Here is a 25104-nt window from a genome sequence, read left to right on the forward strand (position 1 = left end):
AATGGAAGATGTTGAAAAATACATTTTATGCTGCCCTAAACTGAAAGGGCATTGACACGAAATGTTATCTCTGTTTCTATCTCCATGGATATTTGAACACCTAGCAAATATTTAAATGACATTTCTATTCCCGTTTCAGGACATTCATCCCTTGCAATATTTGGCTTTTGTGAAGACTTTCATGGCTGAGTAGCCCTTAGAATTGTCCATGTAGCTTCTCATATGAAGAGATGATGATAATCCATTGTCAGAACACAATGTGTCACAGAGTCATCCAACAAGGTAACAGGCCCTTTGTCCCAGGTTTCCCCTGGTGATCAAGGTGCCCTCTGGCTCGTTCCACATACCCACCACCTTCTGTGTGAGCATTTTCACCTGAGGTTCCTATTAAATCTTTCCCCTCTCACCTTAAACCCATGTCTTCTCATTCTTGATTCTGCTACTTGGGTAAAAGACTCTGTACTTCTACCCTATCTATTCCCCTCGTGATCTTATATACCTCTATAAGATCACCTCTGATCCACCTGCACTACAAGGAATAAGTCCTAGCCTGCTCAACCTCTTCCTATAGCTTAGGGCTTCAAGTCTCAGCAATATCCTCATAAATCTTCTCTGCATCCTTTCTAGCAATGATAAAAAGTGAGAAAATGGGAAAAAAAAAATCATAAAAAGATCTCATGGTATGGTACTAATAATTCACAAAATAAATCTTGCCGTAGTATTTTTGTCCAGCCAATTTTTGGAGATAGAGAGCATGCTATTCTTTAGCAGCGCAATGAACAGTAATTTGTGGGACCAGTCCTGATGACGTCCATGTAGGAGGTACTGTTCACAAAACTTTCTGGACCAATGAAGCAGTAAATTGCAGCAGCCAGACTTCCAAGAGCTTCCAGTTGCCATTAATTATCTGAAAGTAATATGAAAATCATACTGTGTAACAATAATTACATATCTACCAATGGACCATCCATATTTGATGAAGAAAAGGTAGCGAGCTTGGGATATGGCATGAGCAGTTCAAACTAATCTCATTATTCTTGAATCAGATGGACATTGGACCTGCTATTGTGAGTTTAATGTGTGGATTATGGAGGATTTCTATTAGTTTAAGGAGGATAAGGACCTTGACTGAACTCTTCAAAATGCAGACCTGCTGCAAATGTGAAAGTTCCACCGATACGGATCTATTTTCTATTTTCTTTGGTATTCCTCAAATGGAGCAAGATCTCAATATGGGGACCTTGAAAACATCCTTGATTCATTTCTTACTTAACAGCTAACTATTCCACCTTCCTTATTGGTATTCACACTCATTTGCACTGCAACTTTCTGTGACTTGGCGACAAGAACACCAGAGACAGCACAGTGGCTGTGGCACTGCCTCAGAGTGCAGAGACCCAGGATCAATCCTGACCTTAGGCATTGTATGGAGTTTGCCTGTTCTCCGTAACCATGTGGGTTTCCTCCCATATCCCAAAGATGTGAAGGTCTTTAATTGGCTTTAGTAAGTTGGCCAGCAACAGAATCTGGGGTGTATTAAAGCCTGGGGCAAATAAAAAACAAGATTGATGTCAGATTAGTCATAAGATCATAAAGCATATGAACAGAATTAGGCCATTCAGCCCATCCAGTTTGTTTCACCATTCGATCATGGCTAATCTATATCTCAACATTCTCCTGCCTTCCCCGCATAACCTTTGATGCACTTGCTAATCAAGAACCTATCAATCTCCTCTTTAACAATACCCAATGACTTGGCCTCCACCGCCGTCTGTGGCAAAGAATTCCACAAATGCAACCTCCTCTGGTTAAAGAAATTCCTCCTCGTCTCCATTCCATGGTACATCCTTACATTCTGAGGCTGTGCCCACAGGTCCCAGACTCTCCCACTACTGGAAACTTCCTCTCTATATCCACTCTATCTAGGGTGTTCATTATTCAGTAGCTTTCAATGAGAACCCCCTTCATCCGTCTAAAGCACAGTGGGCACAGGTCTAGAGCCATCAAATACTTCTCATACATTAACCCAATCATTTTAGTTTAGTTTAATGTCAAGTGAACCGAGTTACAGTGAAAAGGTTTTTTGTTGCATGCTATCCATTCAGCGGAAAGACTGTACATGATTATAATTGAGCTGTGTAACAGTGTACAGATTCAGTCAAGTCAAGTCAAGTTTATTCGTCACATACACATACGAGATGTGTAGTGAAATGAAAAGTGGCAATGCTCGGGGACTTTGTGCAAAAAACAAACAACCAAACAAACTACAAACAGAATGGATGAAGGGAATAACGTTCAGTGCAAGATAACGTCCAATAAAGACTGATTTAAGATAGTCCGAGGGCTTCCAATGAGATAGATGGGAGGTCAGGATCACTCTCTTGTTGGTGAGAGGATGGCTCATCCCTGGATCATTCTCGGAAACATCCCTATGGACTTTCTCTAATGCCAGCACTTCCTTCCTCAAATATGGGGCCCAAAACTGCTCATAATATTCCAAATGTGGTCTGACCAGCACCTTATCGAGCCTCAGCATTACTTCCTTGCTGTTATATTATGATCCTCTCTAAATGAATACTTAAATTGCACTTGCTTTCCTAACCCTCAAAAAAGATGTATTTGTGATGACTGATCAGCATGCTGATGAACTGAAGTGTCTTTTCCTACGCTGTTTGACTCTCATAACTTTATTGCTCCTGATTGCTATTCAATGAACCTCAATCATTTACACACCAACTTGATTCCAGGTGGGTCAATATCTGGAATGCAGCCAAGGTTCAAGGTCACACGTGTAGAGCAAACCTTTTGAGTCACATATAGGGGGGCTGATCTCCACATATATCAAGGACAAAAGGAAGTAGTCTTCCGCATGAAAAAAAGACATGCTGCTTCACAAATTCTGCCATCATCCCATTTGGCAGCTGTGTTGTCGAGCTCTCAGTGTAGGATGCTTTACAGACCAAGTCTACTCAAAATTTCTCAAAATGCACATCAATGGCCATTTAAATTAGACATCAGTGTTTTGCCATGAATCAAAACTGTTAATCCAAATAATGTTTCTCTTGTTTCAATAATTTAACTGGATCACTTTATAAGTAAGCATGTGTGCAAGACAAAAAAGAAGTTGACATCTTTATTGATAACCCATGAATAATCCTCCGTCCACTTCTGGCTCCCAAAGGCAGAAGGAATATTATTGCTGCCTGATGATGCCAGTTTTTGTACAAGATGAATCTTTCTGTCGATACATTTGCTTTCTGAACAGGGATTTTGTCGCCCACAGAGACTTGTTCAGTCTGACGCAAACAGAAAACAGTCGCTTAATAGCCCGCAAATGAATAACTCCCCAACAATCTTCAGCAGTCGCCTGAGAATGGATGCTGCCTCACAATGATCACCAGGAGTCTTTACCTTGCAACAGAAATAAATCTACAATTTTCATCTACTGTTCAGGTTGCAACTAACTACAATTATTTCGACAAAGCACTACTCTGAAAGAAATTATTGAAACACAAACGAGACCGGTGGCTGGATTGAGCCACAGACGTTACAAGGAAACACGCTGGCTCCGTATAAGTTGGAAGCGCATCTCAGTAAGTGGTGTGAGCTCCAAATTCAGGGAAACCGACACAACTTTGGCACGACGTGGTTCATTTCACAACTCTTTGCAATTAAAACTGGAGATCAGCTGGGGGTGATCAGCAGAGCCAAAGCAGCACCTGTGGAGGGAAATGAACAGCTGACGTCTCGGTCGAGACCCTTCGTCAAGACAGGAGGCACTAGGGACTGCAAAGGCTGGAATCTGCAGCAAAGGAAGGAGAGCAGCTGCAGGAACTCGGCGGGTCAAGCAGCATCTGTGGAGGGAAATGGATAACCAACGTTTCAGGTCAAGACAATTCATCTAGATGCTGAGTTTCTCCAGCTGCTCTACTTTTTTTGCCAGATATTTCAGCATCTGCAGTCTCTTGTGCCTCCTCAAAAAGTCTTCTGTGTAGGAAGGAAGTGGTTCAAACCAAAGATGGACACAAAATGCTGCAGCTGCTCAGTGGGGCAGGCAGCACCACTGGAGAGAAGGAATCGGTGACGTTTCGATACGATATGATAGAACTTTATTTATCCCAGGAGGGAAATTGATCTGCCAACAGTCGAGACCCGAAACGTCACCCATTTGGCACAGACATGGTGGACCAAAGGGCTAGTTCCTGTGCTGTACATTTTTTTATTATGCATGCAAGGGTCTGTTTTGAGACTGCTGATTTAATTTAAGGAGTTGTGAACCAGTGACATTTGCTAAAGTTCTCTCTCAATCAAATCATTATCTGATAATTACTATTGGAGATAGACACAAAATGCTGGAGTAACTCAGCGGGTGAGGCAGCATCTCTGGAGAAAAGGAATAGGTGATGTTTCAGGTCTAGACCCTTCTTTAGGCTGAGAGATGCTGACACTCAGTTTGAAGAAGGGTCTCAGCCAGAAAAAGCATCCATTCCTATTCTCCAGAGATGTTGCCTGACCCGCTGAGTTACACCAGCAGTTTGTGTCTATCTTCGCTGTAGACCAGCATCTGCTGTTCCTTCTTGCACATAATTACTCTTGGATGTCTGCTCACGGTCGTCAATAGACAATAGGGGCAGGAGGAGGCCATTCAGCCCTTCGGGCCAGCACCACCGTTCACTGTGATCATGGCTGATCATCCACAATCAGTACCCCGTTCCTGCCTTCTCCTCATATCTCATCACTCCTCTATCTTTAAGAGCCCTATCTAACTCTATCTTGAAAGCCTCCAGAGAATTGGCCTCCACTGCCTTCTGAGGCAGAGAATTCCACAGGTTCACAACTCTCTGTGTGAAAATGTTTTTCCTCATTTCCGTTCTAAATGGCTTACCCCTTATTCTTAAATTGTGGCCCCTGGTTCTGGACTCTCCCAACATCAGGAACATGTTTCCTGCCTCTAGCGTGTCCAAACTCTTAATAATCTTATATGTTTCAATAAGATGCCCTCTCATCCTTCTAAATTCCAGAATATACAAGCCCAGCCATTCTATCAACATATGACAGTCCCGTCATCCCGGGAATTAACCTCGTGAAACTACGCTGCACTCCCTCAGTAGCAAGAATGTCCTTCCTTAAATCAGTGAAGCTATGAAAAGTTTACCGGTGATGGTCCATCAGCTGATTGGTTGACCTTGACCCGTGGATAAAAATAAGCACCTGTTGAGTAAGAGGTTGAAAGCATTCTGGAGCTTGTGTGGCCTTGCCCAGAAATTGATGAATAAAAGCAGCAAAAATGTGCCCCACTCACACCAATAACAAAGTGTTCATCTTGTAAATTCAATTTTGCTGCAGCATCCCTAGTTCTTGTGCACGAGAGACACATTTATAACTGAAAACTATGTGTTGGAAGGAACTGCAGGTGCTGGCTTAAATCGAAGATAGACACAGAAAGCTGGAGTAACTCAGCGAGTCAGACAGCTGTCTAACCCGCTGAGTTACTCCAGCTTTTTGTGCATCACTGAAAATTACAATGTTTCACTGCTGGAAATATTAGTATTCACATTTACATTTCAAAGTACTGACAGCAGCAGAAAACTGTTTGCCAAGTAATTACTTAATCTGATCAATACAAGAATAGCTAATAGGATTTTTACTCGTCACAGTTAAAATGTGCATGAATCTAAATTGAAATAAAAAGTCAGCTATCCCCACCCACTGACATGTGGATTAAAGTATTTATGGGGCATAATAATACCTGGAGAAAACTGACCTATTCACTGGGACCAAGGCTAGATCAGTTTGAGAAAGAGTGCTTCCCCCCACTCTCCCACCTGCCACAAACAAGCAACTAATTTGATTTCACCTCCAAGAAGAGATCGATGTTCTTCAAACTTCAAACAGTGGATTTGATGCCAGGTGCTTAAAGCAATGAGCACAGATAAGCACTTCTATGAACATTGCTGCTATTTCATAAATAGGGCCAGCACGTAGCAGGAAATTCCACTGAAGTTTAGACAGAACAACTGTTTGACATCAGTATTAGAAACAAAGCCTATAAATTTTGCAGGCTCACTTTATAAAATGGGAAAGCAGTTTGTGTCTGCCGTCAAAACCATTTGTTTGTGTTTTTACAACAGTCTGTGTTATTTATTAGTATACAAGCTGGGTTAAAGCATCCAGAGATGAAATAAATGAAATTTATGAAAAACTATTCCAGCAATGATTGCTGGCTTGACTGACTGACAGGTGCTTGTAAAAAAAAGCTCTATCTTCAGAGCAACTTGAAATCCTATTACAAGTCAGTATATTGGATTTATTTAAATGAGTGATTGATAACATCTGTATAAAGAAATTGAATCATTTTTGGATGCAGCACCATGTCTGATACTATGTCAAAGCAATCATCACATTGTGGGAAGACAAGGTTTTCTTTTATTACTTTTCATAAAAAAAGAAAGTAAAAAAAAAAAATACTGCTGTAAAAATCCCTTATCAAGCCAATGTGGAACACACATCCCATTAAAATCAAGAATCCCCAGTTCATGTTACAGATGCAGACTTGGTTGACGATATATTTTGCAGGCTTTCTGCTCTAAAGGTAAATTAACACACTGGAATCTGAGCATGCCGACTGTATCCAATGTCTGCATTTAGTTGCCCTCTGGAAACTCAATTAAGTGCTGGCAGACTTTGCCGATGGGAAAGATCCCAGGCTTGCGCTGGGTTAGAAAAAGTTCATCTTATCCAAGGAGACCGAACAGGACCAAGAATGGGATTCCAAAGCTTTAGCCAAATGAATGTAAAATAAAGGAGAAATCGGTTGTACAAATGGTTGCAGCACATGAGGACCCCGGCAGGCTCATTAAGAACAACTCCGCTCATCCCACTTCCCTGCAGACTGCCCATAGCCCTGAATATGTTTTCAGTTCAGATACTAAACCAACTCCCTCTGGAATGCTAGAATTGAATCTGCCTCCTCCACAAACCCCAGCCACGCTCTGTGAAAAATATATTTTCTTCACGTCAATTTTGATGTCTTTGCAAATCACCTTCATAATGCATCTGCTTACTTCATAACCATTCAGCCAATGGAAGCAATTTCTCGCTATCTGCTTTGCACACACCTTTCCTCATTTTAAATACTCCAAGAGATCCCCTTGCAACCTCCTCTGTTTTAAGGTGAACAGTCACATGATCTGATGTCACTCTTTCCCGGAATCATAGCCTTGTAGCAGCGCCTGCTAGCGTACGCAGATATTGAACCCGGCGTTCGGAAGCCGCGGTCACGTGACTCAGGAGGGGCTGTTTTTTTTGCGTGGTTTTTCCCTTGCGCGCGTTAGTTCAGCGCTGACCACCGTTGTGGGCAGACGTGTCTGATAAGCCTGTATGCTGCATCTTGAACTTTCAAATAAAGATCTGTTGAAAACTCCAGTAGTCGTTTCTCAGACCACTAATGCCTCAGAATTATAGGACATTCTTTTCAGAAGGAGATGAGGAGGAATTTCTTTAATCAAAGGGTGGTGAATCTGTGGCATTTATTACCACAGGAAGCTGTGGAGGCCAAGTCAATGGATATTTTTAAGGTAGAGATAGATAGATTCTTGATTAGTACGGGCATCAGGGGTTATGGGGAGAAGGCAGGAGAATGGGGTTAAAAGGGAAAGATAAATCAGCCATGATTGAATGGCTGGGGTAGACTTGATGAGCCGAATAGCCCAATTCTGCTCCTATCACTTATGAAGTTATGAAGTTATGAATCACATTGGTGGATGTCTTCTCCATCCTCTTCGCAGCCTTCACCTTGTTCCTAGAGCTCGTCACTATTCATGCTGCTTGATACCCTTTTATTCCATGGCTTTCAGTCCTGATGACAAGCCCATTATGTAGCATCAATTCAAACATCTTTTTGAAATATACTGCTAACACTTCAACCGCATTTACCATGTTGGCTCTGATGCTTCATCAAAAAGCTCCAACACCTTTAGACTTTAGAGATACAACATGGAAGCAGGCCCTTCGGCCCACTGAGTCTACGCTCAATGTACTCAGCCAGTTTAACAGCACTTAAAGATAGAGAACAAACAGTTCCAGTCAATCACCTCTCGTCAGAACATGGCAGGAAGGAGAGAAAGTAGATTAGAGCTTGTCAGACATGAACATTAGCGATGGCAGCAAGTGAGTAGAGCAGGGCAGCTGTGGCCTTGCGCCCATGTCCATCCCACCTGCTGGCTCCAAGTCCATGTGAGGAGCATGTAGTCAGGTTGAATCCCTGAGGACCGAGTGTGTACCAGGCACCAATTAGCACTTTAGTGCAAGGAAAAGTGATCGGCAGCCTGGGATCTTTCGCTGAGATCGCCAGTGGTGGAGCTCCGTCCAGCATGGCCTGTCGGCATCGGAAGCCGCGGTCTCCAGTAAGGAAGCGGCCGTTCCAGGCATCCCAAGCCGCTGAGAGGGTTCTCCCCACGCCGGAGCACCATCACCCGGCGAGAAGGGCCTGAATCAATGGGCCCCGTAGCGGCGACTGCGGAGGCCTCAATAGGCCCGACTATGGGTGGGCAAGGGGATGGGGACTGGACTTTTGCCTTCCCCCACAGTGGGAACCATTGTGGGGGGATGTTTTTATGTTTTATGTTAAATTCTTCTTTAATGTTGTGTTGTATTCTTATTAGTGTGCTGCAATGGCAACTTGATTTCACTACACCAATTGGTGTATGTGACAATACATGAACCTTTGAACCTTTGGGAAATAGAACCAAGCAGCTTCAAGCAAACAATTCCCACAGCACCTTACAGACAGCCTGGTTTCCGTTGCCACCCAGGATTAATTTAGATCAGAACAGTTTTGTTAATATCTACACACAGAGGTAGGCACAGGAGATGATTACTAATGCAAATTACAGGCCACAAATGCTTTTTATCTTTATCTTCATAAAAGAGAAAGCCATACCACACATGACACACTGAAAGCTTCACGAAGCTAATCAGTGATAAACATACAAAATGACAGCAGATTACTGACACCAGGTTAACCCAAGGAGTGACTCAGTTTCAGTTTAGTTTATTGACACGTGTCCTGAGGTACATAGAAACATAGAAATTAGGTGCAGGAGTAGGCCATTCGGCCCTTCGAGCCTGCACCACCATTCAATATGATCATGGCTGATCATCCAACTCAGAATCCCGTACCAGCCTTCTCTCCATACCCTCTGATCCCCTTAGCCACAAGGGCCACATCTAACTCCCTCTTAAATATAGCCAATGAACTGGCCTCAACTACCCTCTGTGGCAGAGAGTTCCAGAGATTCACCACTCTCTGTGTGAAAAATGTTTTTCTCATCTCGGTTTTAAAGGATTTCCCCCTTATCCTTAAGATGTGACCCCTTGTCCTGGACTTCCCCAACATCGGGAACAATCTTCCTGCATCTAGCCTGTCCAACCCCTTAAGAATTTTGTAAGTTTCTATAAGATCCCCTCTCAATCTCCTAAATTCTAGAGAGTATAAACCAAGTCTATCCAGTCTTTCTTCATAAGACAGTCCTGACATCCCAGGAATCAGTCTGGTGAACCTTCTCTGCACTCCCTCTATGGCAATAATGTCCTTCCTCAGATTTGGAGACCAAAACTGTACGCAATACTCCAGGTGTGGTCTCACCAAGACCCTGTACAACTGCAGTAGAACCTCCCTGCTCCTATACTCAAATCCTTTTGCTATGAAAGCTAACATACCATTCGCTTTCTTCACTGCCTGCTGCACCTGCATGCCTACTTTCAATGACTGGTGTACCATGACACCCAGGTCTCGCTGCATCTCCCCTTTTCCTAATCGGCCACCATTTAGATAATAGTCTGCTTTCCTGTTTTTGCCACCAAAATGGATAACCTCACATTTATCCACATTATACTGCATCTGCCAAACATTTGCCCACTCACCCAGCCTATCCAAGTCACCTTGCAGTCTCCTAGCATCCTCCTCACAGCTAACACTGCCCCCCAGCTTAGTGTCATCCGCAAACTTGGAGATATTGCCTTCAATTCCCTCATCCAGATCATTAATATATATTGTAAATAGCTGGGGTCCCAGCACTGAACCTTGCGGTACCCCACTAGTCACTGCCCGCCATTGTGAAAAGGACCCGTTTACTCCTACTCTTTGCTTCCTGTTTGCCAGCCAGTTCTCTATCCACATCAATACTGAACCCCCAATGCCGTGTGCTTTAAGTTTGTATACTAATCTCTTATGTGGGACCTTGTCGAAAGCCTTCTGGAAGTCTAGATACACCACATCCACTGGGTCTCCCCTATCCACGCTACTAGTTACATCCTCGAAAAATTCTATAAGATTCGTCAGACATGATTTACCTTTCGTAAATCCATGCTGACTTTGTCCAATGATTTCACCACTTTCCAAATGTGCTGCTATCCCATCTTTAATAACTGACTCTAGCAGTTTCCCCACTACCGATGTTAGACTAACTGGTCTGTAATTCCCCGTTTTCTCTCTCCCTCCCTTCTTAAAAAGTGGGGTTACGTTTGCTACCCGCCAATCCTCAGGAACTACTCCAGAATCTAAAGAGTTTTGAAAGATTATTACTAATGCATCCACTATTTCTGGAGCTACTTCCTGAAGTACTCTGGGATGCAGCCTATCTGGCCCTGGGGATTATCGGCCTTTAATCCATTCAATTTACCCAACACCACTTCCCGACTAACCTGGATTTCACTCAATTACTCCAACTCCTTTGACCCGCGGTCCCCTGCTATTTCCGGCAGATTATTTATGTCTTCCTTAGTGAAGACGGAACCAAAGTAGTTATTCAATTGGTCTGCCATATCCTTGTTCCCCATGATCAACTCACCTGTTTCTGACTGCAAGGGACCTACATTTGTTTTAACTAATCTCTTTCGTTTCACATATCTATAAAAACTTTTGCAGTCAGTTTTTATGTTCCCTGCCAGTTTTCTTTCATAATCTATTTTTCCTTTCCTAATTAAGCCCTTTGTCCTCCTCTGCTGGTCTCTGAATTTCTCCCAGTCCTCTGGTATGCTGCTTTTTCTGGCTAATTTGTACGCATCATCCTTCGCTTTGATACTATTTCCCTGATTTCCCTTTTTATCCACGGATGCACTACCTTCCCTGATTTATTCTTTTGCCAAACTGGGATGAACAATTTTTGTAGTTCATCCATGCAGTCTTTAAATGTCTTCCATTGCATATCCACCGTCAACCCTTTTAGAATTAATTGCCAGTCAATCTTGGCCAATTCACGTCTCATACCCTCAAAGTTACCTTTCTTCAAGTTCAGAACCATTGTTTCTGAATTAACAATGTCACTCTCCATCCTAATGAAGAACTCAACCATATTATGGTCACTCTTGTCCAAGGGGGCACGTACAACAAGACTGCTAACTAACCCTTCCTCATTACTCAATACCCAGTCTAAAATAGCCTGCTCTCTCGTTGATTCCTCTACATGTTGATTTAGTGAGTGATTGATTACTGATTGAGTACAGTGAAGAACTTCTGTTGCGCGCTAACCAGTCAGCAGAAGGACAATACAAGATTATAATCAATCCATTTACAGTGATAAGGGAGTAAGTGCAAGGTAATGCCAGCAAAGTCCGATCACGGATAGTCCAAGGGCATCAAGAGATAGATAGTAGTGCAGCACTGCTCTCTGGTTGTGGCTTCCCAGCTGTTATTCAGTTGCCTGATAACAACTGGGAAGAAACTGTCCCTGAATATGGAGGTGCGCGTTTTCACACTTCTATATCTTTTGCCTGATGAGAGAGGGGAGAAGAGGGAGTGGACAGGGTGTGACTCGTCCTTGATTATGCTGCTGGCCTTGCCGAGGCAGCATGAGGTATAAATGGAATCGATAGAAGGGAGGTTGGTTTGTGTGATGGTCTGGGCTGCGTCCACAATTCTCTGCAATTTTTTTGTGGTCTTGGATGGAGCTGTTCACAAACCAAGCTGTGATGCATCCTGATAAAATGCTTGCTGTGGTGCTTCTGTAGAAGTTGGTGAGATTTGTAGGGGACAAACTCAGTGCACAAACAAAGGGAATAAAATTAATGGCTAATATTTCCCTGAATACCGTGCTGTACATGTTCAACAGATAAATCTATTTATCTGTTCATTTAATCGCAATGTTTCAGTTGTGTGCGCGCAATAAGTAGTCATAGCAAAGGGCAAATGTCTGCATAACGTGCCAAGGCCATTGGATATCCTGGTTGCTAACCATTTTAACTCCCCTTCCAATCCTCATTCTGACTTTTCTGTCCTGGGCCTCCTCCATTGCCAGAGTGAGGCCACACGCAAGCTGAAGGAACAATACCTCATATTCCACTTGGGTAACTTACAACCCAACAGAATGAACATTGAATTCTCCATCCCCCCCCGGTCCTTCCCTTTCTTCCCCGTGCCCCCTTTCAACCCTCCTCCCCTGTAGCCCACCTGGACTTGCACCTATTTCTCCTCTCCGCCAACACGCCTTCTTCTGGCTTCACAACTCGTAACTCTTCAATCCTTTTGTTTCACACCTTTTTTAACTCTCTGGCCATCTGCCTATCAAACCCCACCTTGCCTGTGCATGCCTATTACCTGCCATACTTTGTCTTGCCCCTCCTAGTTTGCTCCCCCACCCCCACACAACAATCAGTCTGAAGAAGGGTCCGGACATGTTCTCCAGGAATGCTGCCAGACTCGCAGAGTTACTCCAGCACTCTATCTTTTGCAATAAACTAGCATCTGCAGTTCCTTGTTACTACACTACTGACATGCGGCATTGGTGTTTTGCAGGTGTATTTTGATATAACAGAGGAGATAGCACCCCGAATATACAGCAATATGTGGAAGGCTAGTAAATGTATATGGGGAGATGAAAGTAGAGTGAATATTGAATCCTCATTAGTTTCACTCAAGCTTCAGGCAGGAATTCCACCCTCTTGACTTACTAATGATGTAGGTTCACAAGCAATGAATGCTTGCTACTTGCGATACCTGCTGTTTGAGCCCTGGCATTCAAAGTGAAAAAGATCTTAAAACCACAAAGGAAATTGCACCAGTGAAAAATTATTCACGTCGGTACGTCAGAATCATCTTGATTCGGTTGAAAATTTATCTTCTGCCCCTTTTCCAGGGTTACATCCACGCTCGGGTGGTTTTAGATAGAGACTACGCACTGTCCACGGGCGCCCTGGGGGATTTCCGAGACCACTGGGCACCGTGGGGTGTGGAATGCATCTTTAACAAGGATGGGGAATAGTCAATGAAGATTATTTGTTTTACTTTGTACTATGGTGGTGGGTTTTGTTTTGAATCATTCAGTACTGTACAAATTATTGTAAATAATTGAATCAATTATTTTTGGTTGAAAAAAAAAAAAAGAAAATGTATCTGCTCCAGGATTGCTGGCCTTAAGTGCGTAATCAAGGAATGCTGGCTTTGTGTAAAAATTAAAGTTACAGCTCTGGAACAATGTTCTTCCAGCTGTTGCTCAAATGGCAGATTTGAACTTCAACACGAGATCAGAGATAAAATTCAATTTTCAGGGGATAAGCAGTAAACCACTTCAAGAAACCTGGATGCGGGACCATTGGTGAGACATGGCAGATATTTTCAGGCCCGCGTTAATGGATTCGAGAAGTGTAATCCTTTACCATATCAGTGGTGGGACTGTGAGAATGCTGAGCAGAGATTTATGCGCAGAAGCTGCTTGTTACACAGTACTGCATTGTTCTCCAGAGAACAACGGGACTGTTGAACGATTTCCAGTGGGAAAGAGGGCGGCAGAGGGAGTCCTGAATCCAGCAGTTCAGTGTGCACGCAACATACATTAGCTTTCCGCAGTGACAAGGAAATCCATCACTGGGTTGCCTGAGGGAGGCTTTCCGTCTCGTATTAAAAGAAGCGGCCCACTGAAAATTTAATTTGCCTGTTAAAAATGTTATTCCCACACATTGAAAGGCTTGAGGTATTTTTCTTGAAGCCACTACACAGGTCACACTGGAACACACGAACAGACCCACTGGGGAATATCAGATGCCAAAATATTGCCACGTACTCAAGAGGGCAAGAGCCCACAACAATGACGATTGCCCCTTTCCTCTGTTACGATCACTATTATAAAGTAGCTGGAAGTGATTAATTATGATCCCTTTTCCCTCCCCCCCCCATCATATTCAAGAATGCATTATTCTCCCTGTGGCGTCCTGAGCCTATTCGCTTGGCTATAGCTCTGCAGCTGCCAACAGCTTCTTCAACTACTTATAAATCTGAGCCTGGAGAATTGACATGAGGTGGCCTGTAAAGGTTGGTATCACACTTCATCGTAAATTACATTTACCACATTGCTATCAAGGGGAAATAGGTCACCCAGAGTTATATCACTGCAAATTTATAATAATCCTGAAGTATTCCAAACATAAGCGCTAAACTCTTAGCTCGACAAGAGTCAAAAATTAATTTTAAGGTTTCAACCGAAGACAAAATGCTGGTGGAACTCAACAGGTCAGGCAACATCTCTGGAGAAAAGAAATAGGTGACGTTTCGGGTCTAGAACGTTCATCAGAATGAGTCAGGGAGGGGGCAACTAGAGGTATGGGGAGGTACAGAATAAGCAGATTCCGCATCAATGACTGAGGAAAGATGGAGCCCACAATGGTCCATTGTTGGCTGGGGACAAGGTGACAACGAAGGAACACAAACGGTGAAATTAGCAAGGGGACGAGGGTGGGAGGGGGACCGAATACAAGGGTTACTTGAAGTTAGAGAAATTAATATTCATGCCACTGGGTTGTAAGCTGCCCAAGCAAAATATGAGGTGCTGTTCCCCCAATTTGAGCAAGATGCAAGTTGCAAGGACTCACCTGATGTTCAGTGATTTTTTCCTGAGTTCAGTCCAACGAAAATTCATGTCGTCAAGATGCCTCTGGAGTAAAACCCCTTCCTCAGCGCCCTCCAGACCTTTAAGTATTTTCTGTCCATTCTCGTCCAAGTTGTGATAAGTATCTGTGTGAGCATCGATTTCTGACTGAAGATCCTGCAACACGGAGGGGAAAAAAAACTCTTGAATCCACAGTTCAGGACAATCAATGAGCTGCAGTTATCTTCAGTGGAATTGTAAGAAAATCGACAAGAAGTTAAAGCAAACTGAAAAGCACACATCTGATGTAACTGACCTTCACGTGATAGGTTTTTCTTTGCAAAGCTTTAAGGCTAAACTTGGGAAGGATGCAGAGCTTTTGAGGCGCCTGCATTGTGCCGTCGTTGTTTAATTTGGGAAAGCACAGAGCTCTCTGTGCTTTCTGCTCAAAGATGTGTCACTGGAAGGCAACCAGCCTCAGCTTTCAATATTGCATAAGCAACTCAAAGGATACAAAACCATCATTCAGACTCCACATTGTAGGAGGCTTCTAGCGACACAACAGTTGAATAGAACACTTATGAAATTAGCTTTGTCTTTTATCAAATCAACAAGCTTCACAGTTCTCAGTTCTCTTTAAATTTTAATGGACTCAAACATTCCTCAAACAATTGTCACATTACTTCTTGGCAACCACGAAACAACCCTCCTACGTGATCAGACCAACTGCAGTACATTAACTGTGCATTTGGTCTTAGTTTAGTTTGGTTTAGCTTATTATAGAAACATAGAAACATAGAAAATAGGTGCAGGAGTAGGCCATTCGGCCCTTCGAGCCTGCACCGCCATTCAATATGACCATGGCTGATCATCCAAATCAATATCCCATACCTGCCTTCTCTCAATACTCCCTGATCCCTTTAGTCACAAGGGCCACATCTAACTCCCTCTTAAATCTAGCCAATGAACTGGCCTCAACTACCTTCTGTGGCAGAGAATTCCACAGATTCACCACATCTCGGTCCTAAAAGACTCCCCTCTTATCCTTAAACTGTGACCCCTTGTTCTGGACTTCCCCAACATCGGGAATAATCTTCCTGCATCTAGCCTGTCCAACCCCTTAAGAATGTTGTAAGTTTCTATAAGATCCCGCCTCAAACTTCTAAATTCTAGTGCGTACAAGCAGATTATTGTCATGTGCACCGAGGTACGGTGAAAAGTTTTTTGGTGCACGCTGTCCTGTCAGCGAAAAGGCAATATGAGATTACAATCAAGCTGTCCACAAGGTACAGATGCAGGATAACATTTAGTGCAAGAAAAAGTCCAGTATAGTCCGATAAAAGATAGTCTGAGGGTCTCGATGAGGTAGATGGTAAGTCAGGAATGCACTCTAGTTGGTGATAGGATGGTTCCGTTGCCTGATAACTGTTTTCCGATACATCAGGCGATTTATTTCATTTAATCCGAACAAACCTTCCTGGAGCATCTATCGATGTATTTGTATCAATCTGGATTCATCCTTTAAGAAAGAAATAAGGTGCTAGAGTATCAATACCAATAAGAGTAAATTAATTATCTCAGAGTCAAGACGATTGGCATTGAACAAATTGTAGTTGGCCAAATAGTTAAGGCAACGACAGCACTTAATGGTAAATAAATAAATCGCTTTTGTCGTATAGAGTAGAGCAAACAAAACACATTAAAAAATGGGACATTTTTGGTAAGTAAAGGGAAGGTAGATAATGTTAGACTGTTGGGGCAGGTAGGTGGCTGAGCAACTTTGATGATTGCTGGAATGATAAATCTTCAGATAATGATGCGCTCAATGGTATTGCAAAACTGGACAACATCTAGGCTCCAGCTGGTAAGTAAGTAAGTAAGTTTATTGGCCAAGTATTCACATACAAGGAATTTGCCTTGGTGCTCCACCCATAAATAACAACATGACATACAGTGACAGTTACGAATGACTCAGAAAACATTAAACATTAATAATAATAAAACATTAATGATAAAACACCATTGATCAAGCATGTGAACCAACAAAATACCAGATCAAAGGATGACTGATTCTGCACATGTTCCAGGGTCCGGCCGACTCAGTGGACTGAACGGCGTGTTTCCACGCTGTCTAAAAATCTAAAGAATTAAAGTGACACGGAGGCTAGTCATGGCGTTAACTGGTTGCTCAAAATAAGAATTTACTTTCTTGAGACTTCCTGTTACATGCTGTGGTTTAAAGTGAGCTCGCTCCTGCTTAATTGTGAACTAATTTCTGTACGTTTTCAACTTTGGAGGGCTTGATGATAGAAGGGAAATTTTTGATGCTGCCTTATGAAGTGCAAGTGAACTATTCAGAGATACGAATTGACATTATTTGGTTGGTCAACATTTGTATAAGAAGTTTTGCTCCTGTTATGCTCCTGCAACTAACTCCCATTCCACCCAAGACTTGATGTGCACAAATTAATGAATGAGTATTGGAAAAGAGATAACTTGTTGATACCCAATCAAAGTCGACAATCTAGCCTCAATTTACAGTATATGTACTTCTGCTTCAAAATATGATACGTTATTGTCATTTGTTCATCTAATTCATTCATGTGTAATTTGTCCTTATAGAGCAGAGGGCAATAAACCTGTGTTTCTATGTGAGGTAGATCACTATAATTGATTGCTAACCTCAGAATCTGTAGTACAATACAGGAATGACTGTCAATATATCAACCAGGAAATGATTGCCAGTAATGCTATTGTGCAGAAATGAAACACACATCAAATTCTCCTCTGTTATTTTGAGGATGTTAGCCATTCCATTAAGAAGCCAGGGAGGTATTAGGTATGTATGGATATGGTAAATGCTTCTCTGAAATAACTTTCAACCTGTGCAATTTCGCCTTTGCCAAAAATCGCCTGGGCTGGGTGAATTCACACGGCCAGAACAAACAGTCAATTGTGCACAGCTGTATATTAATTGGTGTACATTGAAACTTCTTTCATTTTATGCATCATGTAACCTGGACATCTTTTGTTTATTACCATTCCCAACTGTCCTTGAAATATATAGGTGGCTTAAAGCAATGCTTAACGCTGTATTTTTTATTTTCTGGTTCTTATTTTAAAAGAGGAAATACACCTGATGTCACAATAATAAAAATAGATTTTTCCTTATTATAACGCAGAAACAGGCTGTTCATTACTATCAGTCCTCTTCCCCCATTTATTGACCATATAGCCTATTCTCTCTCTTATCCAATACGTTCCATGCCACTTACGTACATAAGGAGTGATTCACAGTCGCTGGTTAACCAACGGCATACCCCTTGGGCTGTGGAAGGAAACCAGAGCACTGAGGGGAAACATCCATGGTCACAGGGAAAGCATGTCAATTCCACATGGAGAGCACCCGAGATCCGGTCACTGGAGTGTGTGCAAAAGCAGTCCGAACTGTTTTGCCAGTCTGCCACCCATGAATTGGATTTTTGGGTCAGTCTGAAGAATGTTCTCGACCTGAATCGTCACCGATTCCTTCTCTCCAGAATGCTGCCTGCCCCGCTGAGTTACTCCAGCATATTGTATCTACCTTCAAATGGATTTTTGGGCTTGACCGTTCAAACAATGACTATTCTGGACGTTTGTAAAACAAAATGCCTGGCAATCTTCAATGAGCTTCAGGGCTTACGTTAAATTGCGGGTTGCTGGGAAGTGGAGGTAGCAAGTTTTAGTTGTGGTCTAGTTGGAAAGCTAATGGTTCAGCATCAAGCATTCAATGTGTATTATGCATGATGAATCACGTGTAAAGGTCAAGCAGACAGCATGCAGAATAGGTAGCTGATGTATAACCACTGATTGTTCGTCAATGCCAGGCTGAACATTATCTCCCCTCTCATCTCTGTGTCTGCAACCATGCACAACATTTCTTTAAAGTAAAAGACTAAAACGGTACTGACTTTACAATAATACAAGAAAGAGCCAGTGCCTACTGCATTACTGCTGCTCTGATCCATTGTTTAGTTCCCTTGAAGAGGATAATATGAATAAGGCAACTTTATTTATATAGCACATTTCATACACGAGGCAGACTCAAAGTGCTTCACATAAAAACATGTCATACAATAAATGAAATAATAAAATGAAATAAAAATAGAAGAACTAAAAGAAAAGAAAAACAAAATTAAAAATGCATTATAAAAAGTGCAAAAGTTAAAAGTGCAATGTAGTTAAGATTTAGCTGAAAGCTAAAGTAAACATAAAAGTTTTCAGTCTTGTTTTAAAAGTGGTCAAAGTTGAGGCAAGTCTTAAATCTTCAGGAATTTTATTCCAGCTATTTGTTGCATAGTAACTAAATCCTGCTTTCCCATGTTTTGTATTTACTCTGGGAATCACTAGCAGATTGGTTTCAGAAGATCTTAGCGGTCTAGAAGGCTTATATAGTGGAAGCATGTCAGTGATATACTTTGGCCCTAAACCATGTAGTGATTTATAGGTGAGCAGCAGGATTTTAAAATCAATTCTCTGACATACAGGGAGCCAATGTAAGGATTTAAGAATTGGTGTAATATGCTCAAATTTTTTGGTCTTTGTTAGAACTCTAGCAACAGCGTTCTGAACAAGCTGTAGCTGCCTGACAGTTTTTTTTGGAAGACCTGCAAGGAGACCGTTGCAATAATCTAGCCTACTATTAATAAAGGCATGTACACGTTTTTCTAAATCTTGAGCTGACATGAGTCCTCTTAATCTTGCTATGTTTTTGAGGTGATAGTAGGCCGATTTTGTTACTGATTTGATGTGACTGTCGAAATTTAAATCTGAATCCATAATGACCCCAAGATTTCTGGCTTTGTTTGAAGTTTTCAGGGACAGAGAGTGAAGGTGTTGGGTTACTTTAAGCCTTTCTTTTTTAGCACCAAAAACAATTATCTCCGTTTTGTCCTTATTTAGTTGGAGAAAATTTTGGCACATCCAGTCTTTGACTTGCTCAATGCACTGGCACAACAGATCTATGGGGCGATAATCATTTGGTGATAGCGCTACATAGATTTGAGTGTCATCGGCATAGCAGTGGTGGTCAATATTATTATATCGCATGATTTGCCCTAGTGGGAGCATGTAGATGTTGAATAAAGAGGGCCCTAAGATCGAACCTTGCGGTACTCCACACGCCACGTTGGTTGGTTCTGATACAAAGTCTCCAATGGAAACAAAATAGTTCCAATCTTGTAAATATGACCTGAACCAACTTAAGACTGTGCCTGAGAGCCCCACCCATTTTTCCAACCTGTCCAAAAGTATTGAGTGATCAACAGTGTCGAATGCAGCACTGAGATCTAATAGCATTACAGGTGCACAACCTTTTATCCGAAAGCCTTGGGACCAGACACTTTTCGTAATTCAGAATTTGTCGGTCTTCGGAATGGAAATTTTTTAGCGTAGATTTTAATGGCTGGCTCAGTGGTAGAGTGCTCGGCTCATATCCGCAAGGTCGCGAGTTTGCGCCTTGATCCTGGCAGTTACTCGATCGCGAGTTTGAGTCTTCAATGTCGTTTTTTCTTGCAGAATAAATGTTTGTATGAAATGCAGTGTAGGAGAAGTGTACTGACTGTGTGGGCAGAACTTTGGAAGTGATTGCCCACCAGTCTAAAAAGCCGCCGTGTCTCCCTGTCCCTGGGATAGCAGGGGGCGATCAAACAGCACAATACCCCCTCCCCCTCCAACTCCAGAGGAATCCGCTCCCCGATGGGCCGCTACCAAAGATCATAGAGGAGCTCCTCTATGATCTTTGGCCGCTACGGCGACAAGTGGCAGTTCGCCCACAGCCCGAGCTGCGCCCCCTCATCCGCCACCCCAAGAACAAGACGTACCTTGCACACCATCAGCTTCTGCCCCTACGTGTTCCTCTGGAGTTGGAGCGGGGCTGGGCTGGAGTTGCTGCTGGCTGTGGGTCTCTGGGATCTCCGTGCTTGCAGTGGGCCTGGGGGTCGGTGGGCGGCGGTGGGAGCTGTGGACCTACGGACCTACCTCCGTGGAGCTAGCCAGCTTCGGAGCGTGGAGAACTGCGGGGGCGCGCTGCTGCGACCCGACTCTGGTGGATGGTGACACCGGGCGCTCGCGGGTCCACGGTGGGAGACTGCTTTGCGGGGCACCGGCAACGGCGACTTCTCCCGCCCGAATTACGGGGTTGAGAGTGACCTGGAGGGGGGCCTTACAACGCCCGGCGCGGCTGTAAATTGCCGCGGACTTGCTAGAGCCCGCCGGGGGCTCCAACATCAAGACCGGGGCAGGGCCCTACATCTCCCAGCGTGGCTTTGAGTGGCCGCTCATCGATGGGCCCCTACGACGCCCCGAGCTGCGCCCCGTCATCCGCAACCCAGCTTCCTCTGTAGTTGGAGTGGGGCTGGGCTGGGCTGCTGTTGGCTGTGGGTCTCTGGGATCTCCGTGCTTGCGGTGGGCCTGGGGGTCGGTGTCCAATTGGTCCTGACGTCTCCGGTGACTAGCACAGTCCTGCTGCAATCGCCGACGTGAAGACAGTGCAAAGCCCCCGCGCCGGTGCAATGGGCGGGGAGCTGGAGAGGGGAGGGAAGGGGTCACACACATGGCCGGGAAGCAGAGGGGCGTAGGTGGGGTGAAACTGAAGGGAGCGACAATCTGCACTGTGTATCGTGAGTCTACCGTGGGAACTTTTTAACTCAGCGGGCAGGCAGCAGCAGATTGTCAATTATTAACCCTCCCGCGCAATATACCCTCACCTTCTCTTTTATGAATGGGGATTTAGTTCCCCTTTCTTCGAGGACCGACCGGAGGTTCCGCTGTCACCTCTGCGGGCCGCCCTCGGTGAACGTTTTCAAGGACCTTTCTTCAAGGACCGAAAAAATGGCCGCTATTCGGAGGTTTTCGTTATTTGGATCTTCGGATAAAAGGTTGTGCACCTGTAATATTGAAACTTTGCCAGAGTCTGTGTTAAGACGGATGTCGTTTACAACTTTAATAAGAGCGGTCTCGGTGCTATGAAGAGGTCGAAATCCTGACTGGAAGTTGTCGTAGCAGCCAGTTGAAGCCAGGAATTGATTAAGTTGCTGAATAAAAGAAATAGAAGTAGGCAGTTTAGCTCCTTGTACCTTTCATTATGATCATAGTTGATTTTTACCTCTTGGTCACTTTAACCTCATGTCCCTTGATCCCCTGAGCAGCAAAACACTTAGCGATCTCAGTTTGAATGCAATTGGTGACTCAGCCCATCATCATCGCTCTTGCGTGAGAATTCCAAAGATTCATCACATGGATGAAGATTTATTTTCTAATCTGTCCTGATGGCAATCTTTAACTGTGAGCTTGGACATCCTGGAACATAATTGTTTACAACCGTTATTCATTGTCCTGTAAAAGGCATTTCTATTTTCCCCTGGATATAGTACTGTTTACTAATAATCAATCAATGAACAGCATTCTGAAGTTTGAGCTAAACATTTCTGGCATTATGACAGGACTTGAACATATCATCTTGCTTAACTTCAGCGCGGAGTTTCTGAATTTTGAGTGTGGTATTAAGCTGAGACCCCTCAGGCTGCTGAAGAGGGATGAGTTTCCTTGTTATTATGGCCAACTTTCCTTCCTGAACTGCCATCGCTTGAAAGTCCATCAATGGGCCTTTTATTTAGCATTTGGCTAAACTTTCAGAGACATTCCAGTCGTTACAACAGAATGCAGTAATGGTAAATTTTTAATCTAGTTTGACTGATATTTGAATAGTATGGTCATTTATACCAACAGATGTCTCCACATTTAGCTATATTTGCAAAAGAGACCATCTGTTCAGGTCAATTTCAGAAGAATTTATTTATTGACAGCACAAATTGTTGAAGATGGGTGAAACGATCTTCAGAAGGTTGTAATGCAGAGAATACATTGTTGGCCCCATATATCTTAATACATGGGCCAACAATGGTTCGGTCCTGTGTAGGAAGGAACTGCAGATGCTGGTTTAAACTGAAGACAGACACAAAAAGCTGGAGTAACTCGGTGGGACAGGCAGCATCTCTGGAGAGAAGGAATGGGTGACGTTGTGGATCGTGACCCTTGTTCAGACTAAGAGTCAGGGGAAAGGGAAACGAGACATATAGACGGTGATGTAGAACAAATGAATGAAAGATATGCAAAAAAGTAACAACGATTAAAGAAACAGGTCATTATTAGCTGTTTGCTAGGTGAGAAGGAGAAGCTGGTGCGACTTGGGTGGGGGATAGTCCTTGTTCATCCTTCCCCTCCAAATGGAAATATATTTTAAAACAAATATTGAAAAAAAATGTATATTGCAATAAAAGAGAAACTGCTGGAAACATTTAACAGGTCATGCAGCATCTACGAGAAGAGAAACATAAAATATTTCTCATCCTAAACAATCTGATGATGAATTTCAGACCTAAAATTGTTTATTGTTTTTGTTTTCATAGGTTCTACCTGACCTGCAAAGTTTTTCCAGTATTTTCTGTTTTTATTTGACCATGAACACTTTCTCTTCTGTTTTAGAGACCTGATCTGCTCTGCTATTCTAGTCATCTGCCTTGAATTTAAATATTTGCAAAATCAGTCTAAGGAGACTGAAGTTTTCATTGAAATGGCAAGTAAAAGAACTCGATAGAACAGCACTAAGGGCTCACAAAGCATTGAGGGTAAAGGCAATTGGGCATCACACAAACCCATTGCACTTTCACAATGCTATAATTGGGAACTTAAATTCTGACTAATTACAAACACTAATATAAAATGCATAGATTTTTCTACCAAACATTTTTGCCACAAAGCACCCAAATCAATTGACAAAAAAACGATTGTACAGTAAACCTGATCTTTAAGAAAAGTTATTTTTAACTGTTTAATTAGTCACGTTCTATAACATCAGGTAGACAATAGCTCCCAATTATAATTTCACAGCTGAGCTAAGATAAAACATAATATACATGTTAATACCATGCAATGAGCATGGCTCATTTAGCTTATATTTTTAGTTAAAGAGGGAGCAATTTATGAGAATATACTGTTAGTTCCAGCACAATGACTTCTACTCGGTTGCTAAAGGCAGGATGATAGCTTTTTGTTTAGTTTATAACACCACTATTTACTCAAGTACATTTGGATATATTAATCTGTAATAAAATGATACACAGTAACAGTGAAAAGTTGAAGAGCACAGAGGTTTAAGGAAACAGGCCATTGCAACATTGAGTGCATTGCAACAGTGCGATGCATTTTACTAGCACTGAAGAAATTGCAGCAAAAATACTCGCCCATTAATAGCTAAAACCCCTCCAGATTATTTCTTATTGACTGATTACTCCTGAAATGCTAATATGCCAGGTCTAATAAAAAGACAAAAACGAACATGGTTAGAAGGTACTGAATCTCAAAAATGAGCAAGATAAAATCATGCTACATGTTTGTAACCCAACTGTTTCATCCAAGGTTTCAGCCACAACTCTCCGGGTAATGCATTCCTTGACAATGAAAATGTGGTGCTGAGGATTGATGCTGAGCCAGGGAGTTGTGGGGATGAGTGGTGCTGGAATTGTCTGGGGGTGGCTATCAAATATCATGGGCATGGTGTGTGTCAGGTCTCCAATTACCTAAGAGACGAGGGTTAGGAGAGACAAAGCTTAGGAGAGACGAGGGTCAGGGCTGAGAGGGTGGCTGGTGACTCGATGAGTGGCAAGGAGGGTCCCAATCTGGCAATGATCTACAAACATCAAGTTGTATTGGGTGCTTCAATCGATGATTGCTCCTAGGATATTGAAATCTAACTTCCTCTGGCAATGTTCCAAAAGGTACAATGTAGATACAAGGAACTTCAGTTGCTGGTTTACAAACAAAGACTCAAAGTGCTGGAGTAACTCAGCCGGTCAGGCAACATCACTGGAAAACATGGGTAGGTGATGTGAAAAAGGGTCCCCGACCCAAAAGTTCACCTGTCCATGTTCTCCAGAGATGCTGCCTTATCCGCTGAATTTCTCCAGCATTTTGTGTCTATTTGTGCTCTAAAAGGTACGGGGACGGTTGCAAAATCCAGTGTGTGTCTGATATGGAGATCATTGCAACCAGGCAAGCAGAATACAAGGTGAGAACGACCTGGCTGAATTACCAGAATCATGTATGATGGTCAGAAATGACAGTTATCACTCTTTATTCCAGGCAATATATATCTTTAATCACATTGTCCTTAAATACACCTTGCCTCCTTTTTAAGCCAATTGTACAA

General features: G+C 42.8%; 1 protein-coding gene across 13 annotated transcripts in view; it reads right to left on the reverse strand.

The window, feature by feature from the left end:
• Positions 1-25104, reverse strand: part of dmd (dystrophin) — a 1663772-nt gene that overhangs the window by 213621 nt on the left and 1425047 nt on the right. For 12 of the 13 annotated variants that reach the window (XM_033033201.1, XM_033033203.1, XM_033033205.1 and 9 more), the window contains one exon: positions 14863-15035. In XM_033033201.1, the coding sequence (XP_032889092.1) occupies positions 14863-15035 (173 nt within the window). Of the gene's footprint in view, positions 1-14862; positions 15036-15174; positions 15334-25104 lie in introns of those variants that run through there. The other variant, XM_033033206.1, reaches the window with a different exon arrangement.

Source organism: Amblyraja radiata, chromosome 14, assembly GCF_010909765.2.
Source record: "Amblyraja radiata isolate CabotCenter1 chromosome 14, sAmbRad1.1.pri, whole genome shotgun sequence".
In the NCBI taxonomy this organism is placed as follows: Eukaryota; Metazoa; Chordata; class Chondrichthyes; order Rajiformes; family Rajidae; genus Amblyraja; species Amblyraja radiata.